Genomic DNA, 20935 nt, shown 5'->3' on the forward strand with positions numbered 1-20935 from the left:
AGTTTGAATCCAACTGTCTTACTCCAAAGCACATACTCTTTCTATTGAGCCATTGCTATAATTATATTCACAGGGAACAGTATCTTTCTTCTTCCTCTACTTCACCTTATTACCTACTTACTTGCTTGTGTGTTTTATACTTTATTGTAGAATAAGAAATCATGCTTGTTTGTGATCCAGAGTTGTCTCTTGCTTCAAACCTGTTGACAACTTCCCCCTGGGAAAAGTTACAACTGTTGTCTCCATGACACAGCCACAGTTACTTTATCACTGTGCTCTTCCACCCTGTACTTCAGGCTCAGGCATTCTGTTCCCCTCACATATCACATTGCTCTGTGACACAGTGCCCTTGCTCTTGCTCCTTTGGCTGAGATCCTTGCTTCTCAAAGTGTGGTTCTGTGACCAGAACCTAGGAGCCTGCTAGAATTAAAGGGTCCCCAGGTCCTCCCAGCCCCTAGTGACCCAGATGTATAACGACGTTTCGAGAAGCATTGACTTCACCTGACCTTGTCATATTTTTCACCTAGCCAACACTTACTTGTTATTTGAAACACCTCCAGGAAGCTGAGATCATCAGTTCTCAAAACGTGGTCCAAGGACTTTTGGGGTGGGAAGCCCCCAAGACTCTTTCAAGGTTCCCCCCTTTTTGCAACTGCCCACCTATGTGAGGCAGATTTTCTTCAACGACTTCACTCAAAACAGCATGCTGCAAGCAGATGCCTCAGAAGCAGATGTGGGAATCCAGCTGTTTCTGACATTCAAGATATTTGCAAATATGTAAAACAGTGCCACTCTTCACACTGAATTTGTGTTCTTGCTTTGGAAAATATAGTCTTTTTTTTAATAGCACAAATGTTATTTTAATGAATGATAGATTTAATATTTCATATATTATTAACAATGTACATTTATATTTTCAGAATATAATCTTTTATATATTATAATATATATAATGTATTATTATGTTAAAATATATTAACATTTAATGAATTAACAAAACTTTTTTGGGCTTTAATTTCCCATAGAGTAAGTATCAGTAGCTATAGTCCACATAAACAAAAGCTCTTTGGAGTTCTCAATATTTTTAAAATGTAAAAGAGTCCTCAGACCAAACAAGGGGTTTGAGATCCATTGTTCCAGGTGTGTTAAATGTCCTCTACAGACCTGTTCTCAGCAGGTATGTAGAACTGTGGGCACAGCTTGCCTTCTTTGTATCACTTTGGGTTAAAATAATACGTATATGTCGCTCTTCCATTAGATCATAAGCTATTTATGGGCTATGGCTGTGTCCTATGCATCTTTCTACACACTGAGCCTAATGAAACATCTAACACCTCCAAAATACTTTTAGGAGTGTGTTTGCTATGCAGTCTATAGAGAGCACTAGACAAGTTGGAGCAAACTCAGCTTTAGGGGAGGACAGCATGAGTGTGTGTGTGTGTGTGTGTCTGTGTGTGTGTGTCTGTGTGTGTATTTCTGTACACGGTCACCACCAACAGCATCCATGGAGTTCCACACTGATTTCCACCTCTGGTGAAAAGTCCCATGAGCACACAGCCCCTCCTGCATGGTCTCTTTGGTCAAACACTGTTAACAGTGGTTAAAGGCTGGGAAGGTCACAAAAAGAGACAGGAAGGCTGAGACCTCAACCCCATGCTTCTAGGCTCCTGTCACCTTCAGAGAAGGAACTCAGAGTCAGAGTCAGATAAAGCAGGGAGTAGCAAGCAAAGCAGGGTTTCTTGAGGTTTACACACTCAAGAAAGGAGTGTGGGCTTCTCAAGAGAGAATTGTACTTTTTCTTGACGAGCTTTATATTAATTCTAGGGGATGTCTTATAGGGATATATTTTTGACTAGAGTGATTTGACAAGGACTGTTTTATTTCTTTGTCATAGCAGGGTGCAGATTAGAAGGTCAGACATGGCATCTGTAGTTGAGGCTGTTTTTCTTCCAAAAGAAAGCCCAGTTTGATGGTTGTTGATCCCCATCTAGATACTGTATGACTTGTAGGTTATAATTTCCTGTTTCATTTCATTTTTTTCAAGTTCTTCCTTTTGACTCCTCCTTGCGCACTAGTCAGTCCCTATCTCAATGCTACTCTTCTCCAGTGTTTGTGGAGCCTTACAAGGGATGGTGACTCTCAAAGGTACAATGAGAGAACCACAAAAACATAGATGGTGCAACAGGGTCTCCTGACTGCCGTGATTGACTGTGGCACTCCAGTTTAAGAGGAGGAAGAGGGTCATGGGTTTTCCCTACAGCAGAGTGCCATCTGGTCAGACCACATTCTACCACAGATGGCACTTAGGGACAAGAACAGCAATGCTGTGCATGTGTCACCTTGATGGTCTCCCTCGTGCTACCCTTTGGACACTCTGGCAGGCCCCTTGCTTGCAGACATGACACAGTAGTATTTTAAGGGCACATATAGCTCACCCTCTAGTCCAAATCCAGCAACAGAAGCCTGTCTGTGGCAGGGATAGAGCAAAGCACGGGAAATGCCACTCTGTAGAGTAGAGGCTGTGAGGAGAGCTTGTGTGGTATTTCTAGCCAAGCCACATATTTCTTTCTTCTTTTCTTTTTCTTTGAGGCTTGAACTCAGGGCTTTGCACGTATTAAGTACTCCACCACTTCAGCCATGGCCCTACCCTTTTTGCTTTAGTTATTTCCCAGGTGGGTCTTATGTTTTTGCCTGGATATTTTATCTGTGGCCTCCCACATAGCTGGAATCACAGGTGAACACCTCCCTACAACTTGTTTGTTGAGATGGGGGTTTCACTAACTTTGGCCTCAAACTGTTACCCTATGATTCTCTGCCTCTCAAGTAGCTGGGATTATAGGTATAAGCCACAGTGCCCTGCTAAACCACATATTCCTAACACTACTTATTTAGCCAATGAAAATTCATTTCCTTTATCCTAATTACAGCTCTTTAGAGGTGATTGGAAATAAAAATAGTTGAAACCTTATAACATACCTCTGATAAAAGGGACAATTAGTTTGTCCAATGTTACTTAGGGTGGATTCATCACCAGGAAATTTCATATATTAATGAACTCCTCCTAGGGTGAAGAATAAAACACACATGATCCATGCACACACACCCTCCCACACACACCATGCTGTCTATGGAAAGAATCTCCACATACATTTCAGGCAGGATTACAGTGTCATTGAGCTCAAATGTATGTAGCAGAGTGAAAACTAAACATGGTAGTGTTTCAAAAATCCAATAACATCCTTTAACTGGAATAACAAGGACCTGTAAATATGTAAACACAGAGAGAACTATCATAGTAGAGCTGGAGTAATAACCATGCCTGTTGTTTGCTGGGATCCTCGGATCTCTGAAGTATGAGTTGCACCCTCTACTCCACAGACAGAGATCTCCGACTAAATGTCACAATCCTACTGTGTCAGCCCAGCAGGCTCTTCATTTCTTACCCTCAGCCTGTGTGCTCTTGATTTACACACAAATTGAGCAAACCTACTTCTCTGGTTTTCAAACCCTTTGTAGATTAAGGGAGACAAGTTTGAAGGGGACAGAGAAGTGACCATAGGTGGGACACATAAGTGGCAGCTTATCCATGTATTAAGGCAAGGGCCAGAAAAATTTAATAAGCAAATATGAAATTCAGTGTTTTAAACTTTTTTATTATTTTAATTATAAAAATGTATGAGGTATAATGTAATAATCTTGCACAGGTATATAGTGTGTAAGGATCAAATCAGAGTAATTAACATTCCGTGTCCTTAAAACACTTTTTAAAATTTTGGTTAACACATAACAGTACATATTTATGGGCTCCACGGCGATATTTCAATACATACATACATTAGGTACTGAACAGAGTAATTAATGATTCCATGTCAATATCATTACTTTGTGCTTGGAGCCTTCCAGCTCCTATCATCTTGTTATTCATAAAATATGGTTATTATGAACGGTTTCTGGAAGCACTAGAACTTATTCCTTGTCCCTAACTGTGTTTGGATACATATTGTCTAGCCTCCCATCTTCCCTTCCCCTACCTCTTCCCATCTGAGTCAGAGAGTACCTCCGTCAGACCAAGCCCTTTTCATACCTCATTAGACCTTGCTGGCAAAACAGTGCATGCACCAAAGGTCCCTGTCACCGTACAGGAAACCTATCAGCCATCACTGCAGACTCTTCTGACCGCTTCTGTCCTGGGCCTTTGGCCATTGGTTCTGAGCAGCTCTCTTTGTCCCAGCAACAGCTCACACCTGCGCTGTGTGTGCTTCCTGCCTTGGGACTTCTCTGTCAGCACTGGAGCCTGAGATACCTCTCAGCACCATGTTAACTATGCAGAAATTTGTGTGTGGTGGTGAGGGACAGAATGGGGAGTGGGAGCTGGTAAATACTTTCCTCCCCTAAACTTCTTCCAGAAGGAAAGTCCCGATGCTCAGTTGCTCTTGAGAGATGGGCCTGCCAGCTGAGATATCAAACAGTGGCCAGCTCAGCAAGCACACTCTCTTATCCACACTTTCTCTGCCTCCCAGATTCTGTTTCTCTGGGACCAGAGCTCCTTTTATAACATCGTAGCACAAAATCTTTTGCCTCAAGCCCTGTCTCCTGAGGAACCTGACCTAAGACTCTCAGCACCACCAGGAAAGGTCAAGTTTTGTTCTATAAACTCTGATTTAAGAAGGCAAAAAACTAGGCATGGTGGTGAATGTCTATAATCCCAGCACTTGGGAGAGACTGAGGCAGGAGGATTCTGAGTTTGAGCCATCCTGCGTTTAAAGAAAAGGCAGAAACATGGGTAAGGATGTCCACACGCCCCCTCCTCCCTTTTTAAGTTTCATTCAGCTATCTAAATGATGTCTGGAGTTGCATCGCTCAGTTGCACTGCAGGGATGTTGAATAATGCAGTAATTGAAGATGGGAACCGACCTAGCAGTGAGGCTTTCGGGAGGAAATCAATTGTGAGTGAGTTTTGAAGGTCTGAGGAACTTTGCAAGATCAGCACAGCTTCAACACAGGAGTGGAACCTGTGTGATCCTTAGGAAGCATGTGGCATGCATGAGGGTCGTTTCTTTTATGTGCGGAATGACCCAGGTTCACTTTTGCCCTTGACAAAACCAATGGTCCACCCACCTCATCAGTTCAGCCACAGCAGCGGTATTGGCCGTGCAGGTGACTCCAGTGCCTCCACTGGCTCTTGTCTCTCATAGAGCCTGGCTGGCTGCAGGGGAGCAGCTGACAGAGTCGATACAGTTTTGGAATGACTCTCACTCCCTTGAGTGGGGGTGGAGGATTGTGAGCTAGAATGGTCAAGGAAGTACACATGCAGACACATGCACGCCGGTATCTAATGTCACTGGAATTCCTTTCAAAATTGTAGGGCCGCAAAAATTGGTAATGACTGTCTCATTTTTAAAAGGACCAGTCTTTAAGTTGAATTAACTTTTCTTCTATAAACCTTAGGCCAGAACCTAAAGCAAACAGAAAAATCACAGTTAAGTAACAATATCATCATCAAAGAAAACAGTAGTCACTCTATAAATGTACTGGGCCTCCATTCCTTTGGGGATTGAATATCTCTGAGAATGTGATGGAAACCATACCCTTTGCGCTCCAGAAAAATGGAAACACACAAATGAGTTGTATTCAGTTTGATGGGTTCCAGCAGGGATCATTTTATCACAGAAAGTGAGGGTGAAAGTGAAATGCAGTTTTCAGGGTGACAGAAAGTAGAAATGCAGCTCTGCTTAATAAAATACTTTGTACCAGGCGCCGGCAGCTCACGCCTGTAAACCTAGCTACTCAAGAGACAGAGATCAGGAGGACCTTGGCTCAAGGCCAGCCTGGACAAATAATTCATGAGTCCCTAGGGTGGAATGGCTCAAGTGGTAGAATACCTGCTGAGGAAGCACGAGAACCTGAGTTCAAATACCAGTACAGCTCAAAAATAAATAAAATATTTTGCAAATGATTTTGTTTGTTTTAGTCACTCTGTACTACATATCGTCAGGATTTGGTCTGTTGTTCATATAATTTATTGAGAACAGCTGATAACTAGCAAGGAAAGGAGGCAAAACACAAAGAGAAAAAGACCCAGAATGTTACCTGGTCTGGTCCATTTAGACTTTTACAAGAAGACTAGAGAAGTTCTCAGTACCAAACTGAAGAAGGGGAGCTGGTCTAGCTACCTTTCCAAAGATAAATGGATCCTCACCCTCAATTCCTTCTGGTGCAGTTCAGTATTCACCTGTTTACTGGGCACCCACTATGTGGGTGAGCTTTTTATGTACAAGGAACTGTGGACAAAGCTCTGCCCTCCAAGAATTTGCTTTCTACTCTGGATGAAAAGCTTAGGAAACAAACAAACAAACAAACAAACAAAAAACCTTTCAGCCTTCCCCACACTAGTCTTTTTTTTGTTGTTGTTGTTTTTGTCTTTTCTTTTTTGGTGCTGGGATCGAACCTAGGGCCTTGCGCATGCTAGGCAAGTGCTGTACCACTGAGCTACATCCCAGCCCCCCCACACCAGTCTTAACAATTAACATGCCGGGTTATTTTCTCTAAGCACTTCCTTGTTAATAAGGTAGAAATAATGCCTTTTGTGTTGCAATTCTAATGTGACTGTGTTTACCTTTTGAACTGCTGCCTGGAGAATTAATGCTAGCTGTCTGTGCAAAGACAAACTCAGATGGGTACATGCAAAAACTCACTTCCCCAAAGGAAGCCAAAGGGAGAGAGGAAATAAAATTCCATCATTTTCATATGTAAATTTCACAGTGTTTCCCCCTGTATAATGATTATATGCTAGTTATAATTTTAAAAGAACACAAATAGATTGCTTAAATTCTACTAAAAAAATATATATATATATTTAAAAACCCAGAAAACAAAAAACTATATCATTTCCCCACTGCCCAGCAGGGTTGAGAAGGAGATGCTTTGTATCTTTCCTTCCTGCACAGGAAACAAGATGCATCTAGAAGAAGTAGACTGTGCATCCAGCTGGTCCAATATAAAGGGTTTCTTCTACAGCAGTGCTTATCATGGAGTAGCACAGAAGTGAAGTAAAGACTATGTCTGATTTTCAACTTCCAGAGATTCTAGTCATTATGAATGTTTTCCCTTAAAAGAGGCTGCACACAAAAGACAAAGTCCATTTTCAACTTAAACAACTGAAAGAATCAAGATTTTTCTGAGAAACTCCAAAGAGTTTTCCCATGAATTGGGTTTCCATCTCCAGCTCTGCATCCAGACCCATCACAAGTTCCATTTCCCTGTGGTTGATGGGGGGATAAAGTGTTCCATCCTTTCATGCAGTGCCAGGGTGTATCATTTGTCCTCTAAATAAGTGTTTAGTAAGCATCCACATTATTTTTCCTGGTGCCCTACGAGATGCAAAAATTGAAGGGAAAATGAGTTTCTGGCGAGGCTTTAAAGTGAAATCTCAAAAGCAAACATGTTTAATCAAGACGCCAGCAGCTGCTCACCACTCATTTTTGTGGGGCTGTAATTTCTTTCTCACCCATTGAGGTGTTTTCTTCTTGTCACATTTCCTCAGGCTATCTTTGGAAGCCAGCAGCTCGCTACCCCTTCCTTCATGATCGATGTCTCTCTCAAAATCTCACACACCACCAGCTTGGGACTGCTGTACTTGGGATTAGCCAAGGAAAATGTTCACAGGCCAAGAACTGCAATTTCTTTTTCATCTAAAGAAAAGGGAGAATTTGTAGATGATTTTCACACCCAGATTTGGGAAAAAAAGGAAAAGAAAGAAATCCTGAATTCTTTCTTCTGCATAGAACACATATTTGGTCTCAAGGCTGTTCTTAATGTGTCAGTTCTCTCTCTTGTGGTCCAGTTTGTTGGAATGAGGTATGTTTAAAAGCGTTGAAGAAGTTACAAGTTTAGCACTATGTCTGTTTTTGTGTAGCTCAGCCAGGGCTTGCATGGATTGTTGGGGCATTGGTCATATGAAAATGGACTCTTCTGAACTACAAGCTGAGAAACATCTTAGCAATCACAGAATTGGGGTGACAAGGAATTGCAAGATGGTGGAAGTGGAAAGGTTTCCAACATTTGTTGTAGACCTGTCCTTCTAGGTTGTCACCTTCAAGCAATAGAAACCTGTCTTAGAATTACCCCTAAAGTGGTTTGAGTGCCTTTGTTTTTGTGTTTCTGGCTAAAACATTGGGTGTCTTTTTTCAAATCTGTGGCTGCTGTATTCTGTGTGTCATTCTTGGATTCATACCTACCACCCCTTCTCTCTAGTTCTTACCCCTTTCTTTTTCTCCCATGATGATTTTAGGAGTCTTTTCCTATCCCGGTGCCCGAGTGTTTTCAGAAAGACACAAAGAAAGCCACTGACATTCCAAATCAAGAACAGATCTATTTAGAGTAGCTGTTGATCCCATATTTTGTAAAGTTTTGCCATATTTGACAGCTTGGAGAATGATCTAGAAGCACATGACCAGAAATGATTTTTTCAAACAAGGTAGGAGGCCTCACAGTGAAACTTGTTGCTAGCTGGGGATCAGATGCTGAGGAGCAAGAATGCATTTAATCAGGTGGATGGCTTTGTGTTCACCATCCCACATTGGCACCAATCCAAGAGATAGGTACCTTATGAAGGACCCCCGAAGCAATCTGCACATTTATTGTGTAGTTGTATCTTATTTAAAAATCTTGTCATTTTATGTATTTACCTTACTGAAATGACTCTACTTGTTTTTCCTGAGAAGCAGAGAACTCATCATTTATAAGCAAAAGTATCATTCATTTATTTAGTCATTCCACAAATATTTGGGAGTGCCTTCTGCATGGTTGCCTCTTTACTAGCCCCTGGAGGGGCTGGCTTTCTACCTTATGCATATGGCACATTAGTGCATCCATGTCTCAGGTCTGGTCACCCCAGAAGCTAGCTCTGAGGTGGCTATTCCATTGGAGGGAGCATATTGGGAAGAATCAACACCTGTTTTTTTTTTTTTTTTTTCATTTTTCTTTTATTATTCATATGTGCATACAAGGCTTGGTTCATTTCTCCCCCCTGCCCCCACCCCCTCCCTTACCACCCACTCCACCCCCTCCCGCTCCCCCCCTCAATACCCAGCAGAAACTATTTTGCCCTTATCTCTAATTTTGTTGTAGAGAGAGTATAAGCAATAATAGGAAGGAACAAGGGGTTTTGCTGGTTGAGATAAGGATAGCTATACAGGGCATTGACTCACATTGATTTCCTGTGTGTGGGTGTTACCTTCTAGGTTAATTCTTTTTGATCTAACCTTTTCTCTAGTTTCTGGTCCCCTTTTCCTATTGGCCTCAGTTGCTTTAAGGTATCTGCTTTAGTTTCTCTGCGTTAAGGGCAACAAATGCTAGCTAGTTTTTTAGGTGTCTTACCTATCCTCACCCCTCCCTTGTGTGCTCTCGCTTTTATCATGTGCTCATAGTCCAATCCCCTTGTTGTGTTTGCCCTTGATCTAATGTCCACATATGAGGGAGAACATACGATTTTTGGTCTTTTGAGCCAGGCTAACCTCACTCAGAATGATGTTCTCCAATTCCATCCATTTACCAGCAAATGATAACATTTCGTTCTTCTTCATGGCTGCATAAAATTCCATTGTGTATAGATACCACATTTTCTTAATCCATTCGTCAGTGCTGGGACATCTTGGCTGTTTCCATAACTTGGCTATTGTGAATAGTGCCGCAATAAACATGGATGTGCAGGTGCCTCTGGAGTAACAGTCTTTTGGGTATATCCCCAAGAGTGGTATTGCTGGATCAAATGGTAGATCGATGTCCAGCTTTTTAAGTAGCCTCCAAATTTTTTTCCAGAGTGGTTGTACTAGTCTACATTCCCACCAACAGTGTAAAAGGGTTCCTTTTTCCCCGCATCCTCGCCAACACCTGTTGTTGGTGGTGTTGCTGATGATGGCTATTCTAACAGGGGTGAGGTGGAATCTTAGTGTGGTTTTAATTTGCATTTCCTTTATTGCTAGAGATGGTGAGCATTTTTTCATGTGTTTTCTGGCCATTTGAATTTCTTCTTTTGAGAAAGTTCTGTTTAGTTCACATGCCCATTTCTTTATTGGTTCATTAGTTTTGGGAGAATTTAGTTTTTTAAGTTCCCTGTATATTCTGGTTATCAGTCCTTTGTCTGATGTATAATTGGCAAATATTTTCTCCCACTCTGTGGGTGTTCTCTTCAGTTTAGAGACCATTTCTTTTGATGAACAGAAGCTTTTTAGTTTTATGAGGTCCCATTTATCTATGCTATCTCTTAGTTGCTGTGCTGCTGGGGTTTCATTGAGAAAGTTCTTACCTATACCTACTAACTCCAGAGTATTTCCTACTCTTTCTTGTATCAACTTAAGAGTTTGGGGTCTGATATTAAGATCCTTGATCCATTTTGAGTTAATCTTGGTATAGGGTGATATACATGGATCTAGTTTCAGTTTTTTGCAGACTGCTAACCAGTTTTCCCAGCAGTTTTTGTTGAAGAGGCTGCTATTTCTCCATCGTATATTTTTAGCTCCTTTGTCAAAGATAAGTTGCTCATAGTTGTGTGGCTTCATATCTGGATCCTCTATTCTGTTCCACTGGTCTTCATGTCTGTTTTTGTGCCAGTACCATGCTGTTTTTATTGTTATTGCTTTGTAATATAGTTTGAAGTCAGGTATTGTGATACCTCCTGCATTGTTCTTTTGACTGAGTATTGCCTTGGCTATTCGTGGCCTCTTGTGTTTCCATATAAATTTCACAGTAGATTTTTCAATCTCTTTAATGAATGTCATTGGAATTTTGATGGGAATTGCATTAAACATGTAGATTACTTTGGGGAGTATCGACATTTTTACTATGTTGATTCTACCAATCCATGAGCATGGGAGATCTCTCCACTTTCTATAGTCTTCCTCAATCTCTTTCTTCAGAAGTGTATAGTTTTCCTTGTAGAGGTCTTTCACATCTTTTGTTAGGTTTACACCTAGGTATTTGATTTTTTTTGAGGCTATTGTAAATGGAATTGTTTTCATACATTCTTTTTCCGTTTGCTCATTGTTAGTGTATAGAAATGCTAATGATTTTTCTATGTTGATTTTATATCCTGCTACTTTGCTATAGCTATTGATGATGTCTAGAAGCTTCTGAGTAGAGTTTTTTGGGTCTTTAAGGTATAGGATCATGTCATCTGCAAATAGGGATATTTTGACAGTTTCTTTACCTATTTGTATTCCTTTTATTCCTTCTTCTTGCCTAATTGCTCTGGCTAGGAATTCCAGTACTATGTTGAATAGGAGTGGAGATAGTGGGCATCCTTGTCTGGTTCCTGATTTTAGAGGGAACGGTTTTAATTTTTCTCCGTTAAGTATAATGCTGGCTGTAGGTTTGTCATATATAGCTTTTATAATGTTGAGGAACTTTCCTTCTATTCCTAGTTTTCTTAGAGCTTTTATCATGAAATGATGTTGGATCTTATCAAAGGCTTTTTCTGCGTCTATTGAGATGATCAAGTGGTTTTTGTCTTTGCTTCTGTTAATGTGGTTTATTACGTTTATTGATTTTCGTATGTTGAACCACCCCTGCATCCCTGGGATGAAGCCTACCTGGTCGTGGTGGATAATCTTTTTGATGTGTTGCTGAATTCGGTTTGCCATTATTTTGTTGAGGATTTTTGCATCAATGTTCATTAAGGAGATTGGCCTATAGTTCTCCTTTTTGGAGGTGTCTTTGCCTGGCTTTGGGATAAGTGTAATACTGGCTTCATAAAATGTGTTTGGCAGTTTTCCTTCCCTTTCTATTTCATGGAACAGTTTAAGGAGGGTTGGTATCAGTTCTTCTTTAAAGGTCTGATAGAATTCAGCAGAGAATCCATCAGGTCCTGGACTTTTCTTTTTGGGGAGACTCTTGATTGCTGCTTCAATTTCATTTTGTGTTATAGGTCTATTCAGGTGATTAATTTCCTCTTGGTTCAGTTTTGGATGATCATATGTATCTAGAAATCTGTCCATTTCTTTTAGATTTTCAAATTTATTTGAATATAGGTTCTCAAAGTAGTCTCTGATGATTTCCTGGATTTCCATGGTGTTTGTTGTTATCTCCCCTTTTGCATTCCTGATTCTACTAATTTGGGTTTTTTCTCTCCTCATTTTAGTCAGGTTTGCCAGGGGTCTATCGATCTTGTTTATTTTTTCAAAGAACCAACTTTTTGTTTCATTAATTCTTTGTATGGTTTTTTTGGTTTCTATTTCGTTGATTTCAGCTCTTATTTTTATTATTTCTCTCCTTCTATTTGTTTTGGGATTTGCTTGTTCTTGTTTTTCTAGGAGTTTGAGATGTATCATTAGGTCATTGATTTGGGATCTTTCAATCTTTTTAATATATGCACTCATGGCTATAAACTTTCCTCTCAAGACTGCCTTAGCTGTGTCCCATAGGTTCTGGTAGGTTGTGTTTTCATTTTCATTGACTTCTAGGAACTTTTTAATTTCCTCTTTTATTGCATCGATGATCCATTCTTCATTAAGTAATGAGGTATTTAGTTTCCAGCTGTTTGCATGTTTTTTGTCTTTACTTTTGTTGTTGAGTTCTACTTTTACTGCATTGTGGTCAGATAGTATGCACGGTATTATTTCTATTTTCTTATATTTGCTGAGGCTTGCTTTGTGCCCTAGGATATGATCTATTTTGGAGAAGGTTCCATGGGCTGCTGAGAAGAATGTATATTGTGTAGAGGTTGGATGAAATGTTCTATAGACATCTACTAGGTCCACTTGATCTATTGCATATTTTAGATCTTGGATTTCTTTATTGAGTTTTTGTTTGGATGACCTATCTATTGATGATAATGGAGTGTTAAAGTCTCCCACAACCACTGTCAACACCTGTTGAAGAAGTGATGGAAGCAGGAATGGGCAGGGAGGAAGCTGGCCTTTGATTGTCTCAATGGAGGCATTGACCAACTCTCCACGGTGTCAGGGCAGGCAGTAGACACCTGCCCTCACCAGTCACTCACTGGACACAGTCATTAGGGGAGGGGCAGGACCTAAGGCAAGGTGGCTGCCTCTTTACTCAAGGCAGCACTCCCAGCAACAGGGCAATTCAGTGCTTTCATCCTAAGAGGGGTCTGGGTGACACAGGACAATGTCCACTACAGTGTGCTAGAATGTGTTCAGCTCCTCCTCAGAAAAGCTTGACTCAGCTGACTTAAACAAAAGAAGATTACTTGCATTCCAAAGGAAGATGTCAGAGATGAAGCAACTCCTATACTGGTTAACACAGGGGCTCAATGGCATTTTCTAGGACCTTTCCATCTTTTTGCTCTGTCAGACTAAGGAATCAGCCTTCTTTCTCAGACTTCTTCCTGTCACAGCCACAGATGGCTATAGCAGGACTGAGTGTCACCATGGGAAAAGCGGAACCTCTCTGCCCCTGTGCTCATTTTAATGTTGAGGAAAATATTTTCTCATAACTTTCTTTTTATTGTGGTAGAATATATCTAACATCATACCCATCATTTAACCATTCATAAAGGTACAGTTCTGTGGCATTAAGTACATTTACATGTTATATCATTATATCAGTACTTTACACAAAATGTTCTCACCATTCCCAATAAAAACTGTACCTATTAAATAATAACTTTCTCTTTTGCTCTCCTTCTTCAAGCTAGAGGTAGCTTCTATTCTCATTTCCATCTCTGAATTTGCCTAGTCTAGTTACTTTATATAAATGGAACAATATTTGCCCTATTATATCTGGTCTATTTCACTAATTGTAATGTCTTCAAAAGTCTACCCATATGCAGCATATATCAAATTGTATTTCTTTTCATAACTGAAAACTATTTTATTGTATGTCTAGACAACATTTTGTCTATCTGTTCATCTATGATGGACACTTGAGTTGTTTCTATCTTTTCGCTCTTGTTAATACTATTGCTATAAATATGAGCGTACAAATTTGTTCAAGCCCCTGCTTTTCATTCTTTTGGATGCACACCTGGGAATGGAATTGCCAAGTCATATTCTTTGACACCTTTTTTTTAACGGTACTGGGCATTGAACTCAGGGCTTGCTAGAAGGGTGCTCTACCACTTGAGCAATTCTGGCAGCTCTTTTTGCATTAGCTATTTTTGAGTTAGGGTCTCACTTTATGTTCAAGCTGTCGTGGACTGTGACCCTCCTATTTGTGTTTCCCCACATAGCTGGAATGACTGACTCATGCCACAGCACTCAGCCATTGGTTGAGAGGGAGGTCTTGTGAGCTTTTTTTTTTTTTAATTTTAATTAAATTAAATTAATTAATTAATTAATTTTTTGTTTGTTTGTTTGTTTGTTTTCTTTTATTATTCATATGTGCATACAAGGCTTGGGTCATTTCTCCCCCCTGCCACCACCCCCTCCCTTACCACCCACTCCGCCCCCTCCCTCTCCCCCCCACCCCCTCAATACCCAGCAGAAACTATTTTGCCCTTATTTCTAATTTTGTTGTAGAGAGAGTATAAGCAATAATTGGAAGGAACAAGGGTTTTTGCTGGTTGAGATAAGGATAGCTATACAGGGCATTGACTCATTGATTTCCTATGCGTGTGTGTTACCTTCTAGGTTAATTCTTTTTGCTCTAACCTTTTCTCTAGTTCCTGGGCTGGCCTCAAACCATGACTCTCCAATCTCTGCCCCCCAAGTAGCTAGGATGATAGGAGTAAGCTACAGGAACCCCGCCAACATTTGATCTTTTGTGAACTACCACACTGTTTTCTGTAGGAGTCACTCTGCTTTACATTCCAGGAATCCATGAGGGTTCCATTGTCTGTTCCTCCCCAACACTTGTTATTTTCCTTTTTAAAAATAGCCATCCTTTCTCTCATCTTCTTGGCCATCGCCACACCCATTCCTAAACTGATTATTGGCAAAATGAAGTCAGTGACCATAATTGGCCTAAGCCAGTTGGACAGTTAGATACTGGAACAAAATCAGGACATTTCAGCAAGAAAGAAAGGTTGGCTAATACCCATGTTTGCAGTGGGAAGGCCTTAAAAATAGCAATGCCCAGATTAGAGATTCTGAGTCAACTGATCTGCAGTACGTTCTCAATACCTGGCCCTGCTAATGTGCCTCATTGCTTCTAATGTGTAGTTAGGATTGAGACCACCTGCAGATCATGCAGGTGAGGCTGCTCTGCAGCAAGTGTCATATTGAGAGACAAACAAGAAGTGCAGCTCACTGCAGGAGCAGGACAGGGCACCGTGCTTGATCCAAGTAACCCAGGAAGTCCCCTGAGGGGAAGTGATGGAAGAGTTAAGTCAGCCAGCACTGGAAAAGTATCATAGACCTGGGGAGCAGAGAGAATGTGGTGCAATCGCGGAGCTGAAAGATGCTCAGCCTAGCTGGAGTTTATGAAGTGTCTACTTCTGACCTTGAGATGATAATATTTTTGCTCAAATATATTTAACCTATGAGACAAAGCCTAGGTTATCTTTGTGTAAGTTTGCTTCTCCCTTGTGACTGTCCTTGGTTGAATGAGCAGCTGGTTGTACTTAGAGGCAGCAGATACTGCAATTAAGAACTGACACCTGGCTGTGCTATGTACCAGTGTGACTATGTGGAAGTCCCATGACCTCTCTGGATCTCTGCAAGACTCCAGCAAAGGGGTGATAATACTACATGAACTGTTGTGGAACTCAAAGGAGAAAATGTGTGTAAGTGGCATATACTAATATGCTGATGAGTGCCAAATGTCTATTTCTGTCACCTCCTCTGTCCTGTCATCTCTAAACTCCATACCTTCCTGTCAGCATCCCCTCCTTGGCATCCCTGGATGAATGTACAAGGGGCATCTCTGACTTCCTGTGCCTAAGATTGAACTCTCATATGCCACTGCTAAACCAGTTCCTCCTCCATTCTGCCCCGTGTCATGTCAGCTAACAGTGTCCCCATTCTCAATGTCATCTTTGACTCCACCCACTGTCTCCAACACCAAGACTGTTAACAAGTTCTGTCACTTGCCTTTTGAGCTATATGCAGGATTTGACCATTTCTGTTACTCTCCTGGTTCAAGCCACCATCCTCCCTTACCTAAATTATTACCACTGCCTCCCACAACACCATCCATGCTTGGTCCCCCATTAGTCTTGTTACCTCATCTCCTACCACTGTCCCCTTTGTTCATCTGCTCCAGTCCCAGCTCACCTGCTATTCCCTGAATGCCTCCAGGGCCCTTGTGTTTGTGCTTTCCTCTGTGCTACTGGGCCACGTGGCCAAGCTCCCACCTTTAAGTCTTTACTGAAAAGCCAGCATCAGTAAGGCGTTCCCTAGACACCCTGCTGCAAATTGCAGTAACGAGGCTTCATATATCTTATTCTCCTTCCTGGCTTTAGTTTTATTCACTGGCACACTCTAGGTTTTGTTTATGTATATTGCTCATTGTCTGTCTTCCCTATCAGAACAAGACTGACCTGGGTCATTACCTGAATATCCTGATCTATAAGGGCACGAGTTTTGTCTCTCAGTGCTAGGGCAGAGCCTGGCACAGGGAAGGCACTTAAGAAATTAGTTAGTACAGCATGTCACAGAGGAGAAATCCTCTCAAGGTCACAATTAAATAATCCACTCAAGGTCACACAGCTAGGAAGTGTTCTGTGCTGCTTTATAACATAAAAAACCCACTTAGCAAAAAGCTGGGGCAACACCAATGTCCTTCTCCAGCCCTCCTCCCTACTGCTAGTTGGAGAAAGGAAGTGTTACAAGTGAGGAAGGACTTGATGCTGGAGGACCTGGTAGAGATTTTCTGTGGACAGTTGGCAAAGGTGTAAGTGCAATTAAGCAAGGAAGCAGGGAGCCATCTTGGTGCCGAGCTTGTTGCAAGGTAGAGATTTTCTGTGGACAGTTGGCAAAGGTGTGAGTGCTGTTAAGCAAGGAAGCAGGGAGCCATCTTGGTGCCAAGCTTGTTGCAAGGCATGGAGGCCACTGACTGTAATTAAATGGAGTCCAGCTGCTCCAGGCTGACTGAGTGTGGGAGGGAGAGCTACTCAGCCACATGGGAAAGATTTGCTGAGTCTGAAATGATTGGGGGGAATTTTTAAAGAGTTTTTGGCATGAAAATCCATCACACTCACAATCTGGCTCAGACACGTCATGCCTCCTAACCATTCCTTCTTCTTGCATCCATTCTCCTGGACACACCAGGAGGAAGCCTAGCCAACCACCGGCATGGACAAACAGAGCAGCCCTGTAACTGGACCTATGGCAGCTTTGCTGGACTGAAGACAGTGATCTGTCTTTAAGGAATAGCTTTTTTTGAGGAAGAGGGAATGTGACTGAACATGGCTGTGCTAGTTGGTAAAGCCCAGGAATTTTCTCTTACACCTGAAAGTCACACTGTCCTTCCTCAGGGACTCAACTGCCTTGGCTGAGTGGCACTTTGAGAACTGGAGCCAGGGCCAACAGGTGGCCCCTTGGACAGTGAAGAAGGAGGAGGAGGCAGGGGAGGCCATGAGTGAAAGTTGAATCCTACAGGCTGCAGCCAAACAGAGATGGCCAATTCTACATGCCTGGGGTCAGGCAGGGATCCATGATGCCTCTCTAAGTCTCTGGGTCTTGATCATTGGAGTATGCCAGTGTCAAGTCTGATGCAAGGATTAGGTGAGAGGCCCATGACACACATAGTCCACCTTCCAGCACAGAGCAAGCCCTCATCTTCCTTTCAGGACCAAAGAGGGGTCAAAACATTGGTTGGTTTGGAACAGGACGAGAAGAGGCTCCTCTGAAGAGCTGGGTTATAACCCAGAGTGCAGGGAAAGAAGGAACCTGTGAGTGACAGAGTGCCTTCTCTTAGCAATGTCAGCTGTTTTCTTTCCTTTGTAGAGGTATAAACCAGGAGCGGCAGCCCCCCTCGCTTTCCCTCCTCTTCCATTTAGCTTTCAATGTCCCTTCCTCTTTTTTTGTTTTTAACTGACACGAGGTCTCACTCTGTAATCCAGGCTGGTCTCAAACTTGCCATCGTTCTGCCTCAGCCTCCCAAGTGCTGGTCTCACAGGTGTGTGCCACCACACTCGACTTGACCCTGTGTCTTCAAACGCTCAGCCCCAGTCCCCAGGCCCCAGGCCCATGGCCCGTGCAAGACCTCTGTGCTCCACGCAGATGCCCTCCTCAGCTTATGCTCCTCTGCCTTGGTTCTTTTCGGAACTTGCCCTCACCCAAAGGTTCTGCCTCACTCAAGTGTTCACCATATCAGGGGCATCCTGAAGCCAATGGCTGGATGATGTGGGTTTCATTTTGGGATAATTCTTAAGATGATCCAGCCCAAAGCACCCTATTGAATTCACGGAAGCTCATCGTGAACTCCTCCCTCCACTCAGTGCTGCCTTCCTGTCTTCTTTAGAATTTTGCCTTTGAACCCCTTCCAAAGGCCTTCAGCATGTGGTCTGAGCGAGTCCACTTGAATACATGTCCGTTAGATGTCTTTTTCCCTCCCTCCGACTGTCTAGGTGCCCACTTTCCACTAAAATGCAGCCATGCTGTATTCTAGTGGCTGGGTGCTGGTGGATTAATGTTGCCCAATAAAAATAATTATTAGGAGAGGTGGACACTGGTGGCTCACCACTATAATCCTAGCTACTTGAAGACTGAGATCAGATGGATTGTGTTTCAAGGCTAGCCCCGGCAAAAATGTTTGAGGGACCCCATATCAATGGAAAAACCAAAAAGCTGGGTGTGGTAGTGTTGCGGGAAGAATGTTGGACCAGTGAGAACAAGACTCAAACCCAGGTGGTTGGAGGAAAGGAAGATTTATTACGCTAGCTGGCCAGCACCCTGGATCTCTCCAAAAATGGCATCAGCCCTGTAGCTCAGGGCTGTGGGGTTTTTATGCCTCAGAATATGGAAGCAAGCAAGTGGGAAGGACAAAAGCAGACGTGGCAGTTAGCTTCTCGCTAGAAGGTTACAACTTATCACACTAGCACAAGGGTACAGTATACCCCATTAACACGCCTGTGAAACCGGGGCCCGGCCGGGGGATGGAGCTTGCCTTCAGATCTTTCCCCTGGGTTTCTTTATCAATAGCATGCACCTGTCATCCCAGTGATGGTGGGAAGTATAAAATGGAAGGACTGTAGCTCAGGCCAGCCTGGGAAAAAGCTAGACCTAGCTCCAAAATAATAAGAGCAAAAAGAGTTGGAGGTGTGGCTCAAGCAGTAGAGCACTTCCCTAGCAAGTGTGAGGCCCTGAGTTCAAACCCCAGTATAGCCAACAATAATAAAAATAATTATTAGAGTAGCTGATACTTATATACAATTAGCAATATACAAAGCACACTTGCATGCATGATTTCATTTGCAAGGCAGAATAGCATGATGGCCTCTGAAGTGATTCTGCCTGGATTTGAATTTTGGCCCTGCCACTTGTTAGTCTGTGACTTCAGGCCAGACTCTTTCTTCTGTCAGATGGGAATAATAACGACCCCTTCCTCAGAGTGTTTTTGTCGGAGATAAATGAGTCAATACATGTAAAGTTCTCAGTCCTGCCACATGGTCGGTTCTCAGTAAACAACTACTAGATACACAGGCAGAAATCATGTTAGCAATGGTTTGCTTTTATGGTGGCCCTGGGGTTTGAACTCAGGGTCTTACGCGTACTAGGCAGGCGCTATACCAGTTGAGCCATATGCCCATGCCTTTGGCTTTACTTATTTTTCAGATAGGGTCTTTTACGTCTGGGCCAGCTTGGACTGTGATCCTCTTATTTACACTTCCTATGTAGCTGGGATGACAGGCACACTGCACTATGCCAGCTTTTTATTGATTGGGTTGGGGGGTCTTGCTAACTTTTTGCCCTGGCTGGCCTTGAACTCTGATCCTCCCAATCTCTGCCTCCCAAGTAGTTGGAATTATAGGTGTGAGCCACCACATCCAGCTGGTTTGCTTTTTAATGATTTTTTTTTTATGTAGCATGCTTGTATCTATACTTCTTGTTTTTTTTAAATACTGGTTTGAAATATAATCTCTGATGGACAGAGAACATTTTAAAAGTGGGGTCACCTACCTTCTCACTGTGCTAAGCTAGTACAAAATCATGCACCTAAAATTATTCAAGAAATACTGAATATTTCTGGAAATTATTCAAGAAAACATGTCTATCAGATTGACTATGAAAAAATCTTGGGAAGCTACCTCAAACTTACTGCTCATAGACTAAATATACCTCTAAGACACACAGGTTTGACCAGCACAATGTTGATTATTTTATGTTGAAATTCTTCTGAAGCATGCTACAGGACTGACCACTTCTTATAGTATTCTTCCTGCCCTCATCCTCAAATTTGTGTCACCTGCCTAGCCTTTGTAGGTATATGGGTTTGTGACCCGCTCCCCACACGGAGTGACACACAGCAGGGTTCTCCTTACATAGAAGGAGTTGAAGATGGTGACTGGTGCAATTCCCTCCTTGAACTTTTTCCTTTCCTAGTAGCTTTCTTAGCCTGTCCCCACCTCCATGGACAGGTGCCTGATGACACCATGGCGTTCCCCCTCACAGGTGCGGTAAGATCAGCGTGGTGCTCATGTGCTTTCTGTTCCCTGCTCTGGTGCCCTGGTATTATCTGGGCGGAGAGTCTGTGGAATTCCTACTTCTTGGTCTCCATCCTCTGCTATGCCAGCTCCCTCAGTGGCGCCTGGCTGGTCAACAGTGCCACCCACATGTATGGAAACCGGCCCTATGACAAGAACATCAGCTCTCAGCAGAATTTACTTGTCACTCTGGGTGCCATTGGTAAGTAGCAGTGTTGAGAACTAGTGGGGAGAATGGCAGCCTGGGTTTTATTGACTTCCCAGTGGTTTTATGGGATCTGTAAAAAGAGAGAGTGGAGTGGGTTGAGCTTTGGGTTTCAAATCCCGGCTCTTGGACAAGTAGTGTGATTCCTCAGCTTTCTTTTTTGTTCAATGGGAAATAACAATGCC

General features: G+C 42.4%; 1 protein-coding gene across 1 annotated transcript in view; it reads left to right on the forward strand.

The window, feature by feature from the left end:
- Scd5 (stearoyl-CoA desaturase 5) overlaps nucleotides 1-20935 on the forward strand; it is a 149089-nt gene that overhangs the window by 124057 nt on the left and 4097 nt on the right. Inside the window, 2 exon segments of the mRNA XM_074041893.1 lie at nucleotides 20514-20574; nucleotides 20576-20747. Coding sequence (XP_073897994.1) covers nucleotides 20514-20574; nucleotides 20576-20747 — 233 coding nt within the window.

The sequence above is a fragment of the Castor canadensis genome, chromosome 9 (genome assembly GCF_047511655.1).
Source record: "Castor canadensis chromosome 9, mCasCan1.hap1v2, whole genome shotgun sequence".
Taxonomy (NCBI): Eukaryota; Metazoa; Chordata; class Mammalia; order Rodentia; family Castoridae; genus Castor; species Castor canadensis.